This window comes from Protopterus annectens, chromosome 6.part0 (assembly GCF_019279795.1).
Source record: "Protopterus annectens isolate FY-2018-M chromosome 6.part0, PAN1.0, whole genome shotgun sequence".
Classification (NCBI taxonomy): domain Eukaryota; kingdom Metazoa; phylum Chordata; order Ceratodontiformes; family Protopteridae; genus Protopterus; species Protopterus annectens.
In genome coordinates this window covers 321980532-322001865 of record NC_056737.1, presented here as the reverse complement: position 1 = coordinate 322001865, position 21334 = coordinate 321980532, and the positions used below count along the sequence as shown (strand labels likewise).

The 21334-nt window shown below is 41.0% G+C and overlaps 1 protein-coding gene across 1 annotated transcript in view; it reads left to right on the top strand.

The window, feature by feature from the left end:
• Nucleotides 1–21334, top strand: part of ZNF106 (zinc finger protein 106) — a 2006671-nt gene that overhangs the window by 786688 nt on the left and 1198649 nt on the right. Inside the window, exon 7 of the mRNA XM_044074076.1 lies at nucleotides 17254–17323. Coding sequence (XP_043930011.1) covers nucleotides 17254–17323 — 70 coding nt within the window. The remainder of the gene's footprint in view (nucleotides 1–17253; nucleotides 17324–21334) is intronic.

Here is a 21334-nt window from a genome sequence, read left to right as displayed (position 1 = left end):
ATCCTTAGAAAGGTGGGGAAAAAAGGTATATACCTCGGCTACCTTATCCATGAGGGCCTTAAACTGTCAGCTTCATATGCTAAAATACCAACAGTTTTTATCACAATTGAAAAGTAAAATGTCACAACCTGAACAACCAGACTTGAAGGAGTTGCAGGATTTGATGCATAGTGCAGAACAAGTGGGTAAACATACCTTACAATGTGGTTTTGATGCTCTAGAGGCCTCATGTAGAGCTGCTGTTACAGGCTCAGTCATACGTAGGCATGCCTGGCTCAAGGAACAAGCCTTGCCTGATCATGTCAAAGCTAAATTACTAAACGCCCCTCTTAAAAAGGATGTACCATTTGGGGCTAATGCTGAGGAAGTATTACGGAAAATGGAGGAAAAGGCTAAATCAATGCAAACTGTGAAAGAATTTCTGCAGGTTCAACCCCCACGTTTTAGTAGAAATTGGCCTTCCAAAAACTGGTCCTTTCCTGCCACAGACAGACCCCAAAGAGGCAGATACAGGCGCCCGAGGGGCAGAGGACAATCACAAGGATCGTATAGAGGCAGACAATGGCAAGCTCCTACACAAAGAGGTGGTGAGGACAACTCACAATCTTTCAGAAAGCAAACCCAATGACTTTCCCCTTCGCATGCCAACCAGCTCTCAAATGGCAGCCCCCTTAGGAGGAAAGCTGGCACTTTTTTCAAAAAATTGGCATGTTATCACAAAGGACAAATGGATCCTGGACATTATAAACAGAGGCTACAAATTCCATTTTCATACCCTTCCAAAAATGAGAGGCATGCCAAACCTGCCACACAATCAAAGGGCAGAGGCACAAAGGCAAATTTCAGATCTCATAAACATGAAAGCTATTCAAGAGGTACCTACACACGAACAAGGTCAAGGTTTTTATTCCAGGCTATTTCTGGTGCCAAGGAAGGGAAAAGACTGGAGACCTATTTTGGATCTTTCCTTCCTAAACACATTCCTACTCATATCAAAATTCAAGATGCTCACTCTACAGCAACTTCTTCCCATGCTGGGCAAGGAGTCTTGGCTGGTAACATTGGACCTCAAGGAGGCATACCTGCATGTCCCAATCAGACAAAATTGCAGAAGATACCTCAGATTTCTTGCAGGTTCAACCCATTATCAATTCTCTGCATTGCTCTTTGGCTTATCTACTGCACCCAGAGTATTCACGAAATGCCTGGCATCAGTAATTGCCTACTGCAGACTTCAAGGGATACAAATATACCCTTATTTGGATGACTGCCTGATCCAAGCGGACAGCAAGCACATTCTTCTGAAACATCTGGCTTATGTAATAATGTTATTAAACTCTCTGGGATACACAGTCAACAAAGAGAAATCAAGGCTAATACCCCCTCAGAAGATAATTTTCCTGGGTGCCAATTTGGACACAAACACCCAGATGGCCTACCTCACGCCAGAGAAGCAGGGGCAACTAATTCAATACTTCAGAACACTGGCAAATTGCACCAGGCTGACTGCAAGGAAAATCCTGCAGGCTCTGGGATTCATGGCATCTTGCATCTTACTAATCCCATGTGCAAAGCTGCATATGAGAAAACTACAATGGTACCTAAAAAACATATGGTCTCAACACAGCCACAGTTTGGAAACAATAATACCACTAATTCCATGTCTGCAAAAGGAATTTCTGTGGTGGGCTCAAGCATGTCAAACAAACACAGGTCTTCCATTCAGCAAGCCTCAAGCAAATCAGGTCATCACAACAGACGCCTCGGACTACGCCTGGGGGGTGCACATGACAGACCGGTGCATTCAGGGCAAATGGTCCCAAAAAGAAAAGCACCTTCACATCAATCAAAAAGAAATGCTAGCAGTAATAAATGCTATTATAGCTTTCAAGGACCTTCTACAACCAGGTCAACTATTGATAAGAACGGACAACACCACAGTTATGTGGTACATAAACAAGCAGGGAGGAACACATTCTTACCCCCTATGCAGACTGGCCATGTCACTTTGGAACATGGCCATGGACTTACAAATGGAACTACAAGCACAGTACTTGCCAGGCAAGGAAAACACGCTGGCAGACAACCTAAGCAGGAATATGACAGATCCACACGAATGGAAGTTGCATCCAAAAGTTTTTACAGAAATAATCCAAGAATGGGGAAGGCCAGACATAGATCTCTTTGCCTCCCACAAAAATCATCAATTGACAAAATTCTGCTCGAGGATCTTCCATCCAAAGGCCTGGATAGTGGATGCTCTCTCTTTCAGTTGGTCATCAATGACAGTTTATGCCTTCCCACCTCTTCTCTGCTGCCCAAAGTCCTATTGAAGACCAGAGCAGACAGACCAAAGATGATCCTCATTGCTCTGGACTGGCCACAGCAACACTGGTACCCACTCCTGAGGAGCCTGACGCATTCCCCACCATGGACTCTGCCTCTAATGCCTCTTCTTCTGACTCAGCACAGCTTCAAAACTCTTCACAGTCAGCTAAAAACACTCAATCTAGCCGCATGGAAGATTCCTTAGCATCACAGCGGGCCCTACTCTCCAAGGAGGTGCAGGATGTCATTTTGGAGGCCAGAAGGCCATCAACTAGAAAAGCTTACTCCGCAAAATGGAAACGTTTTTGTTTCTGGAATGAGAAAAAGGGCCAGGACCCTGGAAAACTGAATTTACCTCAAATACTACAATATTTGGCTGAACTGCTAAGCAGTGGACTTTCGTTCTCCTCCATCAAAATCCATGCCTCAGCCATTTCTGCAGAATACAACACTGATCCACCTTTATTCTCTCACCCTCTCTTAAGACAGTTCCTCAGAGGGGCTAAGAATTTAAGACCTCCAAGGAAACAACCAATACCTGCTTGGGATCTTAATTTAATTCTGGAAAAACTGACCTTGCCTCCTTTTGAGCCAGCTGCCTCATCAGATTTGCAATATTTGTCCTGGAAAACAGCTTTCCTTCTGGCTATCACTTCAGCTCGTAGAGTTTCAGAACTACAGGCTCTCATGGCTGTCCAGCCTTTTATCATCTTCCATCAGGACAGAGTTTCCTTACGAACCAACCCGTCCTTTATGCCTAAAGTGGTATCCAGGGTAGCTTTAAATCAGGCCATACATTTACCTACTTTTTATCCTAATCCTCAAAACAAGGGGGAGAGATTACTACATTCCTTGGACATCCACAGACAACTGCATTATTATTTGGACAGAACAAAGCCTTTCAGAAAATCAGAACAGCTCCTTGTGGCCTATGCGGTAGGAGTTCAAGGAAAGCCAATTTCCAAACAGACAGTCTCAAAATGGATAGCACACTGCATACGCTTTTGCTATTCTTTTCATGGCAAAACTGTACCTACAGGCATTAGAACCCATTCCACCAGGGCCACAGCCACCTCTGCAGCCTTCCTCAGAGGAGTACCTACCAAGGATATCTTGGAAGCAGCCACTTGGAGTTCTGTGCATACCTTCTCCAAGCACTACAACCTACCATTATACTCCAAATCTAGAGCAGGCTTTGCCACTGCAGTCTTGCAGGGCATTTTGGCTCCTCCTAGTTCCACCTAGTGCCTACCACCCCTTTCTTAGCTTTGGGATTCTACCCATCTGTTATGACTGCAGCTGTATGCACGATGAACATAGTTCAGTTTTGTACCTACCATAAATGTAGATGTTTGAGTGCTAATACAGCTGCAGTCCAGGTTTCCCTCCCTCCTTCCCCTCTAGGGGTTTTCTTTTATGGTGTATTTGCTTGCAACTACTGTTTTTTGATTATATTGCATTGCATTATTACATAATTTTATGTATTGCCTTCCTTCTGGGGGCACCTGACATCTGGGGCAAGAAAAACTGAAGAAAATGGCGTCGGCTGGTTCTTTTATACTCCTGTCGCACTGACGTCAGGGAAGAAGCGATGACAACCGACGCTGGACCTAGACTTTGGAATTCGGCCGACCGAGGACCCACCTGACGGCAGGAGAACCCATCTGTTATGACTGCAGCTGTATTAGCACTCGAACATCTACATTTATGGTAGGTACAAAAACTGTACTTTCTTCATCTGGTGCCTTAATAGAAACCAAGACCCATTGATAGCGGATCCAGTTAAGGTTTAGTCCTATCTGTGTGACCTGCTTAATGTAAGATTCGCTTACTCTAACATAAAAGCTCTCTGCCGGTCTGCCACTTTCTCCACCCTTGGCGTCTAAATTTAAAGCTAAAGAATTCCTCAAAGGTGTCCTCTTATGTCAGACCCCCTAGGAGACCTGTAGCTCCACCCTGGGATTTCAACTTTGTGCTGGAGAAGCTGACTCGGTCACCCTTTGAACCAGCTTCTTCTAGCTCTCTCCAACACTGTACTTGGAAAACTGTCCTCCTGGTGACCATTACCTCCACCAGGCGGGTATCAGAGTTGCAAACCCTTATGGCATCTCCTTGTTTCCTGTCTTTCCACAAAGACCGGTTTTCTCTCTGGACCAACCCCTCTTTCTATCCCAAGGCTGTCAATGAATTGTCCTTAAACCAGGCAATTCACCTCCCCACCTTTTTTTCCCCCCTCTTCTCAGAACAGCATTGAGAGGATCCTGCACACCTTTGATTTACAGAAACAGCTCAGGTTTTACCTACACAACATTAAACCCTTTAGAAAATCAAACTCTGGGATTCCTGTGTCTAAACGGTTACCTATCAAAACATCAAATGATCATAACATCTAAACTCAAAACATCAAGACCATAACATCTAAACCTCAAAACATCTAAAAGTCATAACATCGAATCTCAAACATTGAAAACTACAAAGCAACTATAAATAACATGTCATACACTGTTTATCATGTTTCTGCAGGGGTGCAGGCCCCCCTGCACCCCCCCCGTAAATTAAATATACCAACTCCGAGATCGCACTACAGTGAGGTTAGAAAATTGACCTTTTCCCCCACTGTAGTGCAATCCTGGAGTTGGTATATTTAATTTATGGGGAGTGTGGGGGGGTGCAGGGGGGCTTGCCCCCCTGCAGAAACGTAGTAAACAGTGTACAAGGTTTTTATTTATAGTTGCTTTGTAGTTTTCAATGTTTTAAGATTCGATGTTATGACTTTTAGATGTTTTGAGTTTAGCTGTTATGATCATTCGATGTTTTGATAGGTAACCGTCTAAACAGCCCATCTCCAATTGGATATCAAATTCCATTGCTTTTTGTTATGCTCACCAAGTCCTTCCAGACTCAGTCAAAGCTCACTGTACCAGGGCAGTGTCTTCTTTAGGGGCCTTCCACAAGGGTTTAGACACAAACTACATCCTAGAAGCTGCTAATTGGACTTCTTTCCACACCTTCACTAAATACTATAAGCTGCAAAGCGTGGTTTGCCAGGGCTATTCTGCATGGCGTCATAGAAAATTCCTCTGCCATTTCCTCACCCTTTTTTCATGAGCTTTTGTACTCTTCCCTTATGTCAGGAATACTGCAACTGATGGAGAGAGACATAGATTAGTTGTGTAATAACTTAGCATAACTATAGATGTCTTTCTATTCTCTGCAGTATTCCAACTCACCTTCCTTCCCCCGTTTCCTGGCTTTCTTGGATACATTAATCCTCATTCCCTTAGACTCTGTCCACCTGGGGCTTCAGTTCTGAGGGTGGTATTGCGTGTACATCATTTTTATGGCCGCCATCTGTTGGTGGTCTACATTAGTGTTAAATAAATTTGTTAGAGTCAGACTGTAAAAATCATTGAGTTATTCAAAAACAATGTCAATCAATAACAAACAATAATGCAGGAGAACTCAGATATCTATAACTCTAATACTCTAATGTACATTAGGAGGCAAAAAACCATACACAAGTTTGTACAGAATTTTGTCTAGTTTTATTCACAAAGGGCACCATTTTTATATATGTCATTATCAGTTTTGCCCACCTCACTGGCGTGGTCAGTGACAGGGTCTTTACATCATAGTAAAAGTGCTGAGATTGTGTTTTTCAAAAAAGTCTTTTTCCCATGAGAATGTTACAGCCTTGCAAGCACCTGGTCAGTCACGATGACCTCCTGAGGATGTAGCCAATTCAAGGTTCTCAGATTAGTTCAATACAATAGATGTATGTCTTCTTTAATGCCTCTCTTTGTCTTTCTGGTTCCCAGCTGCGCTATCAGAGATAGTGCGCACAAGGCTATTCTCCTGGTGGAAGCAGGAAAGAGGATACACATGCGAACAGATTTATTATTTTCTAACTTTGCAAAATAATCTTTACTTGAAAGACATGAGCCAGGCTGTGCTTGCAAGCTGCCAAGGTCAAATTTCTGATTACACTGCAGCTTGTGCTTCAAGCAATAATATGCAGGTTTATTTCTACTATTATTCTAGTAAGACAGAATTAAATGCATTATATACTACTTTTCAAACTTTGTTCTCTATTATGGATTTAAGTATATTTATTCCTAACTAAAGCACACATTTCTCTATATATTTGACCACACAACTTATATGTGTTTGAATACACATTTTCCCAAGCAGCATATATTGTAAATATATTTTCTAAGCAGCATACATTGTAAGTATATTTTCTAAGCAGCATGTATAGATTTTTCTAACATTCTCCCTCCTGTTAATGCATTTTATTCTTATTTGAAATATAAACAGTATTATTTCATTTCTTAGCCTTTTCCTTTCAAGGACTCTCAGCTAAGTAAGTCATTTGTTTTATATTTCAGATAGGCTTTCACTTGGTATCAACAAATTCAATTCCATGTCTTGGTACATAGTTTCAGTCACTGATACATCAACTAAGTCTTTAACTAATTTTTTCACACAGGGTATCCCGCAGCAGACACATGCTCCAATTATGAGCAGTACTACACAAATTGCAATCAGAATGTTCATAAGGACCGACCCCCACCCCCCAAACAGATTCTGGAAAAAGTTCGTCAGTGGGTTTGGGCCTGGTTCTGCCATTGCTGACACCTGCTGTATTACCTCCAGGTGATCATTGATTTCATGCTGGTTGTCTGGAATGTACGCACAGCATTCTTCTTTGATAAGCGCGCATTACCACCTCTCGCCGCTAGGGTGAAGTCGAGCCATTCGGTTCTGTAATACAACTGTTCTCATTGCATTCATTTCATCAGTCACAAGTTCAAGAGCGGAAAAAGTCGCATTGCTCATTACTTCGAGGAGTTTTGACAATTTCCTCAGTTCCCAAATTGATTTGACTGCTCCGTAGGCTGGGAATATCCCAGCCCAGGATATAACACTGTCACTCAAGTTGGGTCAACTTTTCTTTGTCCTTCACAGCCGAATGATCCTTCCAGCTTGCTTCAATCTCACCCACTGGATTAGTAGGTTTTCTGACTGTATTTTCGGCTTGCTGAGCTACATCTCTCACATTACGTATTTTACCCAGGGGCAATTCTGCAGTATGTCTTATGGCTGGAACCAGATAACCCAAAAAACAACTGCCGGACCAATTCTCAGGTAACCATTTATAGGCCTTTTTCCCACAAACAAAATAACAGTTTTCTACTTTTGTACTGATGCGAGTTAACCCTGAATGAAACATTTTCTTATCTATAACAGATAATTGTCTATATATTTCAGGAGTTTTTGCACTCTCAATGTTGTTTTCATCAAGCTTAAATATGAACCATAATTGTGCTACAACTAGTACCTTGATCTACAGGTTTTATATAACATTTGTAAGACACTGTTATGTTACAGTTACTCCAACCAACCTGGAGTGTATCATTTTAACAAAACAAACAATTCCTTTCTGAGTAACAGGCAAATATAATGCCACTTTGTCTTGTGATCTCACAGTGCCTGTATCAAATAACAGGTTTTCCCAAGTTTCGTTTATCCCCAACGGGACAGCAGACATCAAAAGTCCTCCATATGCTGTGGGTATGCAGTACAAACCCAGCAATTGGAAACGTTCATAGTCTCTACATAGACTCGTTTCATAGCCAGGTATGTGTTAAAGTTTGGGTGCCAGTCTATAGCCAGTCCTTCATCACGTTTTATTAATTTCACTTCTGTAGTTATATGCAAGAAAAACCATAACAACAAAAAGGTTACTACAAACATAGTTAATAAGTGTATGATCAGTAGGCCAGTGAACCAATGTCTCTGGGGTTGTTTCACATTTTTATTCATTCTGCCTCTGGCCATCCTGTTCCTGTGGTATGTCAAAACTAAATTTCTTAACAGGTTTGCAGTGTGTCAAATGAACCCAAGATGATCTCTCCGCAATTTTTACTGCAGTAGGTGTTGCCAATAGTACCTGGTACGGACCTTCCCACTTTGGGCTTGCCCAGTTCTTTCTCTTTATGATTTTCAGCCAAATCCAGGACCCCGGGGTCAGCACGGCCTCTGGTTTTGCTTCTTGTTTATCTGAAAAAGAGTTCAACTGCAAAACAGTCTTATTTGTTAATAACTTCTTCATATAACTAGCTAATGAGCCATCGGCCTCCAGCTCTGCAGGCATGAGGGCCTTCCATTGTGGCACACAATATGCCCTTCCAAACACTATCTCAAAAGGGGTCAAGCCCTTTACATTTGGAACAGTTCTCATGCTCAGCAGTGCTAAAGGCAGACAGCAAATCCAAGTCTTTTGAGTCTCACTCATTAATTTTCTCAACTTGTTTTCAAGATTCCATTGTACCTTTCCACCAGCCCTGCTGACTGAGGGTGATAAGCACAATGGTTTTTCAAAGAAATCCCAAAAATCTCCCAAGCTGCTGAATTGTCTGATTCACAAAATGTGTCCCATTGTCACTATAAATTCTTTCCGTATGCCAAATCTAGGAATGATTTCTTTCACTAGGGCTTTTGCTACTGTCGCTGCATCCGATTCCTGGTTGGAAAAGCTTCTACCCATTTTGAAAACATATCTATGATTACTAAACAGTATTTTTCCCTTCACATTTATTCAGTTCTATGAAATCCATACAAATAGTATGGAGCGGATAGGGTGGTGTTGGAAAGCTCCCTCGCGGTTTAAATGCTCCCTGCGCATGATGTTTGCTACAAATATGACATGTTGCACAAAATTTTTGTGTGTAATTAAATCCATATGTTTGGAATGTTTTGTTAACTAACTGTACCATCCCCCCTGTTGAGACATGGCTCTGCCCATGACTCAACAAAGCTGCATATCTAAATAAATTAGATGGCAATATGGGCTTTTCTCTTTGGAGATGTACAGTCCCTCTTAAGGATTGCTCCTCGTTTTATCCACTTTTGCTTTTCTGCTTTTGTAGCTAATGTCTGCATTGTTCTTAACATTTCTAAATCTAGAGTCTCAGAAGGTTGTAGTTCTTCATTTAAGAGCACAGTTTCTGGGTCTGAGGCAGCTTAGCTGCATCAGCCGAGCATTCCTTTTGAAATTCTATCTTGTTGTTTTGTATGGGCTGCACATTTACAGATAGCTATTCTAGTAGGTAACTGAATAGAATCTAACAGGTTCAGAATCAATTGTGCATGATTAATCGGCTTGCCAGTAGATGTTATCATTCCCTGTTTTTCCATTGTTGTGCAAAGACATGCACTGTAGAGAAAGCATACTGACTGCCAGTATATATGTTAACACATTTGCCTTTAAGCTAGAGTGCAAGCACGTGTCAAAGCTATCAATTCTGCTGCTTGAGCTGACAGGTTATGTTGCAGGGGTTGTGCTTCTATGATTTCGTCATCAGTCACTACTGCATAGCCCACTAGGTTTTCCTGTAGGACCTCTACAGGACCCATCCACAAAAATGTCACCTCGGCCAGCTAAAGGTACATCAGTAAGATCTTGTCTGGGTGTGGTTATTTGTTCCATTTCCTGTAGGCAGCTGTGCGGTGTGCCATCCACAGGAATCGGAAGTAATGTCGATGGATTTAATGTTGTACAACGCTCAATTGTCATATGGGGTTGACTCAATAGTATGGTCATGCAAGAAAGATGTCTGGCAGGGGATAAAATGCTATTTTTCTTGCAGTAAAATTATCGCAACTGCATGAGGTACTCCCAACGTGAGAGGATGAAACAACACCACTGAGGCTGAAGCTTGCACTGCCATAGCTGCTGCGACTACTGCTTGTACGCAGGGTGGTAATGATCGTGCCACGGATCTAACTGTGATGAATAGTAAGCTATGGGGCGTTGCTTGCCGCCATGTTGTTGCGTCAGTACTGACGTCATATATCCCGCCTACAATCTACAGTTTGGAGAAATCTCTTATGGTAATTGAAGCCCTAAAACTAATGATGAAGCTATCAGTTGTTTTAGTCTACAAAGGCTGCTTCTGCTTCTGGAGTCCAGTGCAGTGTTTCTTGTGCTGCCATTGGTGTTTTAAATATTAAATCAGCCAATGGAGCCGTTTCTAAAGCATAATTCGGTATCCAACTTCGACAAAAATTAGTCGTTCCCAAGAAGGACATCATTTCCTTTTTGGTAGTTGGTCTAGGTGCTTGTAAGATAGCTGTTTTCGATCTTCATCTAATGTTCTACCTTCTTTGGATATCACATATCCCAGGTATTTAACCTGTTCTTTCCAAAGCTGCAATTTGTGCTTGTTCACTTTATGCCCTTGCTCAGCTAAGAATTTCAATAATGCTATTGTGTCTTCCCTACACTGTTGCTGGGTAGGGGCTGCAAGCAAGATGTCATCTACATAAAGTAGTACTTGGCTGCCCCTGGTGGAAAACCCGCCAGGTTGCTAGCCATTTCTTGTGCGAATATTGTTGGACTTTCACTATATCCCTGTGGTAGTCGGGTGCATGATACCTTTTGCCCTGAAATGTAAATGCAAACCAATGCTGGCTGTCAGGGTGGATAGGTATTGAGAAAATGCATTGCTAATATCTACCACGGTGAAATATTTTGTTGCGGCTTCAAATCATTTAACAAGGTATGTGGGTCTGGCACCGTAGGTGCTCTTGGTATCATTTACAGCCTGTAAATCTTGTACCATCCGCCATTCCCGTTGCTTTCTTTACAGGAAATAGAGGAGTATTACATGGTGAATCTAGGGATTCTACCAGTATTCCTTTCTTAAGTAATGCCATTATGATAGGTTTGATTCCTGTTCGCATCCTTACTTAAAGGATATTGTCTTTCCTTGGTCTAAAGGCCGATTTTGGTGTAATAACTACTGGCCCTGCTGTTGAATAAGTCCTACATCTGATTTCCTGTTGACCAAAGAACGTTTGGTATCTCACTCAAAGCTTTTTCTTCTTCTTCTATCAAGAACGCAGTCAGCTGTCTTCACTCTGTTGTAAGTGTACAGCTGGCGTGCTTCGTTAACCAATTCAGTTTTGTTTCTGTACTCCTAAGTCCGATAATTCTGAGTCAGTTAGTTTCTCCCATTTTGTCACTTTGTCACCTAAGTCTACCCACCTAACACTCTTGTTTTTGGTTAGGCTAACATGCGGTAGTTTATTGGATTTATACAATTCCAAAAACTCCTGAGGCAATGAACAACTGGCTATACTATTGCCCTCAGTGTCCCAGTATAGAGTCCGTAGTATTAGTCTATTTGCGGGATTCCTGAACAATTTTTGTTCGTATTCTTTATCAGGTCCTGGTGTGCTACAATAATATAGGGTACAATGTAATAAATGTTGCTGGTCAACATCGAGGGGAAGCACCTTGCTGGCGGCTACATTCATCAGTTCCTTGGTCACTGCCCCTGGACCGGTTGTAACCAGATCCTGGCTGTACCAATAATAAGCCTCACCCTCCGATCGTACAAAAGTATCAGATTGTCTCTGTGCCTCCATACCTCATGGTAGGGACTACTGCTATACCAAAAAGTTGCATAAGATCTCTTCCTAATAAGTTCATGGGGCATTTGGCAGAAAGTACTATTTTACTTCTCTGGGTCATGCCGACGGGTCAGTTATTGCTATATCATGGGAAAGCGGTTCCCTGTACAGCTGTCCGTTTGCTGCTTTCACTAATATATAATCAGGTGACTCAGAATGTTCCGGTAACTTTGAAGGATGTATCAAAGTTCGTGATGCTCCTGAATCACACAAAAATTTGACTTCTTTCCCTTCCACCAGAAGTGTCACTTCCGGTTTAGTGTCTGCCAAATAGAGCTCTAAGCTCAATAATGCCAAGTCTAAAACTTCACTTTCCCCAGCTTCTACATCCAGTTGCATGTCATTTGTTTCTTCTAAGGTATTTACATTATTCCCCTGCTCATTAGTCTCTCCTGGGGACTGCTGAGCAGCATAACTGTCATATAGTCAATCCTCATCTTCCTTATCCTTTTTTTCCACAGGTGCTTTGCTCCTGCAATCCCTTGCCAAATGTCCCTTCTTACCGCAATTGAAGCACTCACCTTTTTTCTTTCTGCTCTCATAAATTTCTGAGTTTCTGTCAGAGCGTTTGTTACCCTGAGTATTTTGCTTACCCTTTTTGGCTGCTTGTACTAAAAACTTCCGCTGCGTCTTCAGCTGTGAAGACCTGCTTTCTTTTCTTTTACTGTTAAAATGTTTTTCGGCATGTCTAGCATACTCTTAACAAGGCTTGAAGCCTACTTGTTCGGTGATCTATCATGTGCTTTGATGAAGCTATTGATAGGGCAATACAACCTTTCAAAATGCATTCTTTAACTGCTGTTCATATGAGCTATCATTCTTTTGATTTTCAGGGCGGGCATGCCACTATGGTTATTAAAACATTCTAATAATCTACCATAGTATGCATCTACTGTTTCATTATCTTGTTGTACACATTGGTTAATGCAAGTCCAGTCTGCCCTAGGTTTCCATTTTCAGTGCGGTCCGTAAGACCCTTCAATCTAGCATCTAGTTCTGCGTCACTATGTGGGAGTGGCCTGTGTTTGGCGTCCACGGGCATTCCAGGCCACAAATCATGTGCCAGTCCGGACCTAAAATTTGTCTAACTACTCTTTCTACCTCTTCCCCATTTAAGTGGTAACTCAATCTCATGCCCTGTAAATCCTGTAGAAATTTCTCAAAGTTAATTTTTGGATGGGGAATTCCTTCTGGATGTCTTCCGGTGTCCATGGTCTATACACTAAGAGAGTTGAGGCCTGGCCCTCCTGTCCTGCCTGTGGGTTAGGTACTTCTATTAATGGACAGATTTCCTCACTCTCATCTAATAAACTTCCGCTTGGTTGAACATCTATAAATGTTTGGCGTGTTCGGGATCTAGTCGACAGGTTCTCTTACAAATGGTTGTCTTAATATCCCTGTTGTCTCTGGGTAACGTGGGGGGGGTCCAGCCCACCCTCCCGCTTCATATTCTGAGTAAGGCATCGGTGGAGGTGGTAGGGGAGGGACCGATGCTACTATTATGTTATTATCCTCTTTGTCTAAAAATAATGCCTTTGCATTTTATTTTTCTGTTCCTTCGGTTCACTTCCTCAATCCACCTGTGTGCTTGAGGAACACCCAACTGTTGTTGTTTTTGCCTGACCTTCTCGTCAGATTTTAACTGTTTCAAAAGTTTTACTAATGACATTTTATCTAATTTACCATCAAAGTCATACTTGTTAACCCATTTTGAAAAATATCTCACATTATCTGCTCTCTGTAATTGCATATATTTTGCATCTTCTGTTGGGGCGGGTCACGTGACCCTTTAGTGCATTCATTTCCCATGTCTCTCAAAGAGAAAAAAGAAGAGAGAGAAAAAAAACAGAACTGTTACGTAACCCTTTCTCTTGTACCACGTGGTATCTTATTCCCCGTATTCACAGTAGTGTCTAGAATGACTGTTTACTTTGCTTTGTTTTATTTCCTGATCTATGACTCAAGATACAATACTTGACTACCTCTCCCTGCTATCACAAATCTTAGCAATAGCACAGTGTAACCTGGTCCCCGATCTAAAACAAAAACAAAGAGAGGAATTCTGCTTACCCGAGCCTCCTGCTTATGCTTGATATGCTTTTTAGGACCCAGTTTTCCGGCCACAGATCAGACAAGTGGACAGCCTCGACAATTCAGTCGGAGGTCTTTCCTTCTTCTGCAGATTTGTGCCACCTATATATCCTGACCTGCAGCTTACCGAGGGAATTCCGGTTAGGACCAAAATGTTAAATAAATTTGTTAGAGTCAGACTGTAAAAATCATTGAGTTATTCAAAAACAATGTCAATCAATAACAAACAATAATGCAGGAGAACTCAGATATCTATAACTCTAATACTCTAATGTACATTAGGAGGCAAAAAACCATACACAAGTTTGTACAAAATTTTGTCTAGTTTTATTCACAAAGGGCACCATTTTTATATATGTCATTATCAGTTTTGCCCACCTCACTGGCGTGGTCAGTGACAGGGTCTTTACATCATAGTAAAAGTGCTGAGATTGTGTTTTTCAAAAGTCTTTTCCCATGAGAATGTTACAGCCTTGCAAGCACCTGGTCAGTCACGATGACCTCCTGAGGATGTAGCCAATTCAAGGTTCTCAGATTAGTTCGAATACAATAGATGTATGTCTTCTTTAATGCCTCTCTTTGTCTTTCTGGTTCCCCAGCTGCGCTATCAGAGATAGTGTATTCTCCTGGTGGAAGCAGGAAAGAGGATACAGAACAGATTTATTATTTTCTAACTTTGCAAAATAATCTTTACTTGAAAGACATGAGCCAGGCTGTGCTTGCAAGCTGCCAAGGTCAAATTTCTGATTACACTGCAGCTTGTGCTTCAAGCAATAATATGCAGGTTTATTTCTACTATTATTCTAGTAAGACAGAATTAAATGCATTATATACTACTTTTCAAACTTTGTTCTCTATTATGGATTTAAGTATATTTATTCCTAACTAAAGCACACATTTCTCTATATATTTGACCACACAACTTATATGTGTTTGAATACACATTTTCCCAAGCAGCATATATTGTAAATATATTTTCTAAGCAGCATACATTGTAAGTATATTTTCTAAGCAGCATGTATAGATTTTTCTAACAATTAGACATACCACCGTAGTAAAAGACTTTGGTATACAGGCCGTCGGGTTGCCGCCTTGGCAGGCAACTCCCTTATGTCAGGAATACTACAACAGAGAAAGAAGGACATTTATCGTTATGGTAAGCTCTTGTACAACTAATCTTTCTCCATGCTCACAGCCTTGGGTTTTGACACTGGAAGCGTATCTCTTATTTTGGAACAGGGAAACCATACTATCCCCACTTGCTGACTCAGAAACTGAAAGGTGGGTTATATGATACTTGTACACTCCAGAAATTTTTTATTTACTAAGGACATCTTGCATAGTCTTAAGGAAGCAAGGAGACCAAGGAACAGAAGATTGTACATCTCTAACTTGGGGAGGATTTACCACTGGTGTAGTACAAACCAAGTTGCTGCTATTCCTCTCCTGTCTTAAAGACCTCTCTTCTGCAGGACCTTTTTTAAGCTTGTGTTAAGATACATGCTTCAGCCATCTCAAGCTGCCTACTTGTTTGTGCACTTGTCATTGTTCACTGATCCTATCAAGAAGTGGTCCTGCAAGGTATCATACACCGAAGGCTGCCAAGGAAGACCATTGCTCCCTCTTGGAACTTAAACGTTGGGTTAGATAACCTTACTCTTGCCCTAACCCCCCCCCCCAAGCCCTCCGTCTCTGCTGATCTCAGGTAAACAACCCAGAAAACTGCCCTGCTGGTAGCAATCAGATCAGGTGGAAGAATTTCAAGCCCTTGTGTAGAAAACCTTTTCTTATCTTCCATAAAGACAGTTTTTGTTGTGCATAAACACTTTATTTATGCTAGTAGTAGTTTGAGATCTCTGTAAACCAAAACATTCACTCACCTCTTTTCTTTCATAACCATCAAATTAAAGGAGAAAAAGCCCCGAATTTCCTGGATGTACACAGGCAACTCAGATTTTACTTGCACAAAACAAAGAACCGCAGAAAGTCTGGTGTGCTGTTTGTGTCATTTGCAAAAAATGAGGAGGGAAAACCTCTCCTCAAACAGACCATTTCAAAGTGGATGCTAACTGGAGTGCTTTCTACTTCAAACACCATGGGCAGCAGATGCTTGATAGCATTAGAATGTATGCTACAAAAGTCTTAACATCAACTACTACCTTCCTGAGAGGAGTGCCTACTTGCTCTATCTTGGAGGCGGCCGCCTGTTAGTCAGTGCACACCTTTAAACGTCATTACCATTTGGCTGCAGCTTCTAGGGCTAGGGTAGGATTTTCCTCTGTACTTCTGCAGACTTATTAAAGGCTATTACTGCAGCAGTGAAGCATGATGAAGATGGTACAGCTGTGTATTTACTTGCCTTAAATGTAGATGTTTCGAGTATTTTCATTGTTTCAGTAGCTGTTTTCTCCCTCCATCCCTTGTCTACATGCCTGTCCTGGTTGGGATGGATACCTTTCTGCTTCCCTGTTAGGTTTCTTCTTGCAACTCCAGTAAAGTTCCCCTTTACACCACCCCTTCTTTTAGGTAACAGTGGTGTGCAGGTTGTACATCCTACCAAAGGCAAGCAGAGTGTTACTGTGGTCAGAGGGTAAGAAAGAAAGACCTGAGGAAGTGGTATCGACCAACTACTATTTATATCCCAATATCCTGACATCTTATGGGAGGGCATCCGTGGGCCAGCAAGTAAGGGGTCAAATGTCTGGTGTCTTGGCTAACTTCTAGCTTTCAAGGCAGGAAATTCCAGAGGATAGTACTGCAACAGTGAAGACACTTGACCATCTACATTTATTGTAAGTAGGCACACAACTGTACTATTCCATCTGAGTTAACCAGTTAACTTTTGACCTCCTTCCCTCAAGATAGGCTTATGTGTGAGGAACCACAACCTGCCTGCTGTCTTCATTGTTTTGTTTTTTGGGGTCTCCATCTTCTGTGACAGGGCATTTTTTGGAGAGTACTAAGGAGTACAGGGTCACGTATATTTTTACTCTTTGTATTGCATTTTTGAGACTCCAGTCTTGCACCAGGAATCAATAACTAAGTTAATAGTCATGGAAGGCAAGTTTCTTGGCCTGGGTGATGCAGATAGCCTGCTGGAGTCTGCTGGTTGAGAACTTCTAATGCCTTTTGTTGTGACGAGTGATTTCATAAATATTTGTTGCTTTGTCTAAATCTCCATGGGTAGAGACTTGTGCATTAACCTTGGTAACTGATTTTTGCTTCTTTTCACCATGTCACATAAGTTGTTGCTCTTTCTCCTGTTTCTCATTTTCAGTAACCATGTCCCCAAGTTCTGGTTTCAGGTATTCTTTTGTTAAATTTTTATATCTGTGGTTTGCTTCTATCTTGCAGGATGGTTCCTCCCCAGAAGCACCCAGCTTGGAAAGAACAACTAAACGGAGGAAAATAAAAAATAAAAAAGGTGAGGAATTGAAGTAGTTTTTAAATGTTGATGTTCTGAACATGTATATAGCAACGCATTATTGTACAAGATAAGGAACTGAAAAAAAGAAAATTATTTATTTTTTAATTGTATCTTTGTTTTCTGAGCTATGTAATGCATTCAGTAACTCTTGATGTATCTTATAAAATTTTAATAAATTTTTCCAGTAAATGGCTGACAGTGTGGCCAGAAATATTAACGTGATCTTGTTTTAGTGCTTTCTTGTTTCCTTCCCAGACTACAGTTCAGTTATATTATTAATCATGCTAGACATAAGGAAAGGGCAAGTGAGAACACAGAGGAAAAGTAGAAACGGAGATTAGTATGGAGAAGTTGAAGAAAGAGAGACTAAGGTTATGGAGTACCTATGAAGTGAAGGATCCAGTGTAGAAAATCTAATTCAGAAAGCAACAAAACAGGATAGAGCAGTGGATATCCAAATTAAGGTTACCTATCAAAACATCTACTCTTCATAACACCTAAACTCAAAACATCAAGACCATAACATCTAAACTCCAAAACATCTAAAAGTCATAACATCGAATGTCAAAACATTGAAAACTACAAAGCAACTATAAATAACATCCCACACACTGTTTACTACGTTTCTGCAGGGGAGCAAGCCCCTCTTCACCCCCCACACTCCCCATAAATTAAATATACCAACTCCAAGATAGCACTACAGTGGGGGAAAAGGTTAATTTCCTAACCCACTGTAGTGTGATCTCGGAGTTTGTCCCCGGGGGGGGGGGGTGTAGGGGGGCTGGCCCTCCTGCAGAAACGTAGTAAACAGTGTGTGGGATGTTGTTTGTAGTTGCTTTGTAGTTTTCAATGTTTTGAGATTCGATGTTATGACTTTTAGATGTTTTGAAGTTTCGATATTATGGTCTTGATGTTTTGAGTTTAGATGTTATGACCATTCGATATTTTGATAGGTAACCCCAAATTAAGGGGAAACCAGTGAAACGGGAAGCAATTGGTCAGGTGCCATACGAAGATATTTTGGAGCCTTCTGCAGGAAACCAGTGTAAACGTTCACTTAAAGTTGGATAGCAAAGGAAGGAACTGGAATCTATGGAAACTCTGATGCAATGTTGAGTGATAGACTAGTAAGTTCCCATATGACAGAGCAACAGATGGCACAGGATGAAACTGAAGAGAATGTGCCACAGGAAGATGCTGTAGAACTTTCTATAGAATGCTCGCAGGAAATGGAATACAAAAAATGTGCCCTCAGTTTAGAAGAAAATGAGTTAAGAGAAGAGTTGCTTAATTTAATAGAGATAGATAGGTTAAGATCAATGAAGGAAATAGACTTCAGAAGGTCAATAAAACCCCAAAAGTCAGAAGTTTGATAAAACAAATGAATACAGTAACTAGAACTGTCCATAGAGATCCATGCGATATAAAAGAAGTAAATAGGATATATTACTGTGCAGCTAAATTAATAACTGATAAAGTTGTACACAAGAACACAGGCTAGTGAGGGAAAGGAAGGGGAGAAATTGAGTACCATCATGGAAGTATCGAGTAGGGAAAACTATAAAGCAATCAAGGCAAGAAGTGTCACTATTAGAAGAATATAGAAGAGGGAGCAGATCAACAAAAATACTAAGAAAGATGGACGTGATCAAAGCAATGCGCAGTATTAGAACAGACAGGATCTGTCATGCACTATCACAAATAACCAACTGAAAGTCTCAGCACAGGTGGAAAAACGTAGAAGATACACAGATAAATATAAAGGAAAAGTACAAAATAAGCAAGTTATTGATGACCCAAAAAAGTTTTATAGAGAACTGGGAAACAAAGTAAAAGGAATTGAAAGATTGCCAAAAAAGAAATATATGCATTTTGGAGAAGTATCTATGAAGATCCTGTGTAAGATAACAAAGATGCTAAATGGATAGAAGTAAAACAAAGAATAAGAAGTTTAAAGGTGCAGGATATGAAATGGGATGAAGTAACAGCCAGAGAGACTGAAACAAAGTTTAAGAAAAGCCTCTAATTGGAAAACCCCAGACCCAGATGCAATACCTGACTTTTGGTTAAAAGTATTCACATCTTTGCACGAAGCTCTATCCTGTTTATATGCACACCCTGAACAGGCACCAACCTGGCTAACAACAGTAAAAATGATGCTCCTACTTAAAAGTGAACCTGCAAGCTAAAAATTATAGACCAGTAACTTGCCTTCCAATGACTTATAAACTGTATATGGGAATTGATGCTGACAGAGTTTATAGTCATTTAGAAGAAAACTCTATTATGGCAGTAGAACAAAAGGGCAATAAAAGAAAGTCATATGGAACAAACCATCATTTGTTGTTAAAGTCATAGTGGCGAACTGTAAAAAGGGGAAGAATCTAAGTATGACATGGATTGATTACAAAAAGGCATTTGATAGTATCCCACATTCATGGACAAAAGAGTGCTTGGAAATGTATAGGATACACCGTACATGGATCGAATATATTGCAGTGACCATGAAACAGTGGCAGACCGCTTTGCAGTTAAGCCATGATAAAGGACAAATTGTTATCCCATGTATAAAAATTCAAAAGGGGGATATACCAGGGTGGCTCTCTGTCACCAGTGCTATTCTGCCTTGCCCTTAACCCACTAAGCTGGCCACTTAACAGCTTAGGCCATGGCTTTAATTTGGCTCTTAGAAAACAACAAAGTATAAAGACTTCTCATATTCTCATTGTCAATGATTTAAAACTGTGTAGCTCATCAGATGAGGAGCTGAAAGCACAACTGCAAGTTGTTAAAACTTTTTCAGTTGATGTGCGAATGTCATTTGGTCTTGATAAATGTGCAAGAGCAGCCTTTAAAGCAGGAAAACTGCAGCACCAGGAAAACATCAATTTGAGACAAGAATGTGATATAAAAGAACTTTAGTAAGAGGGAATGTGTAAATATTTGGGAATTGATGAAGGATCAACACTAAAACATGAACAAATGTGAATAAAACTTAGTAAGGAATACTTACATTAATCCTGAAAACAGCGTTGACATTTTGGAACAAAAGCCAGGCTATAAACCAATTTGTTGTTTCTGTCCTAACTTACAGTTTTGGAGTGACTGACTGGCTCCAAAACATGTTGGCTGGATTAGATAGGAAAACAAGAAGGGTGCTTCATGCTCACCATGTGATTTATAAAAATCAGTGCATATCAAGATTATATTTTCCCTGTTCCGAAGGAGGGATAGGCCTCCTTGAAATTGATTACATGTATAGATCTGCAGTTGTGGGATTCCACACACATCTTCTGACCTCACAACACCCAAATGTAGTGAAAGTTTTGAAACATGAGGAGTATAAATCTAACATGACTTCTCTGCTTAATCTAACAGAAGCATATCGGCGTCAAGCAGGGATGGAAATCAAACCAGAAGTAGAGAAAAATCGGGTGGCAACTGATTGTTCTAAAAAAACAAAAGAAGGAATGTAAGGTGAAGGACCAGATGAGAAGGCAAGAAATGTAGAAAATGCATAAATATAGTTTAAGGTATAGAAAACTTCTGGAAGAGCCTGATGTTGATCAGGAATGAACGCAGGAATGGTTAAGGAGAGGCGCATTCAAACCAAGAGATGAAAGGTTAATATTGGAGGCCCAAGATAGTGGGCTGTGTACATGTTGGTTTACAAAGTCCATTGAACACATCGGAGATGCAGACAAATGTAGGATGTTCTTCATCTCACATTGCTGCAGTCCTTACACTTGGGTAGTCCGCTGTCCTCAGTCGGCCCGAATATCAAAGTATAAGGCTGACGTCGGTCAAGGCGAATTAGACTGACATCAGGACGTCAGGGTACAAATGCGCATGACCGACGTCATATCCTCAGTCTTTTTTGCCGCATGGTCCGATGCAGAAGCAGCGTTGCAAGTGCCGTTAGGCGTTCTGAAATTTTTCGAATTCGGAGTTTCAGACCGAGTCAAAGTTGGCTAAGTACCCGTTGGGAATATTTTAGTTTTTCTTGCC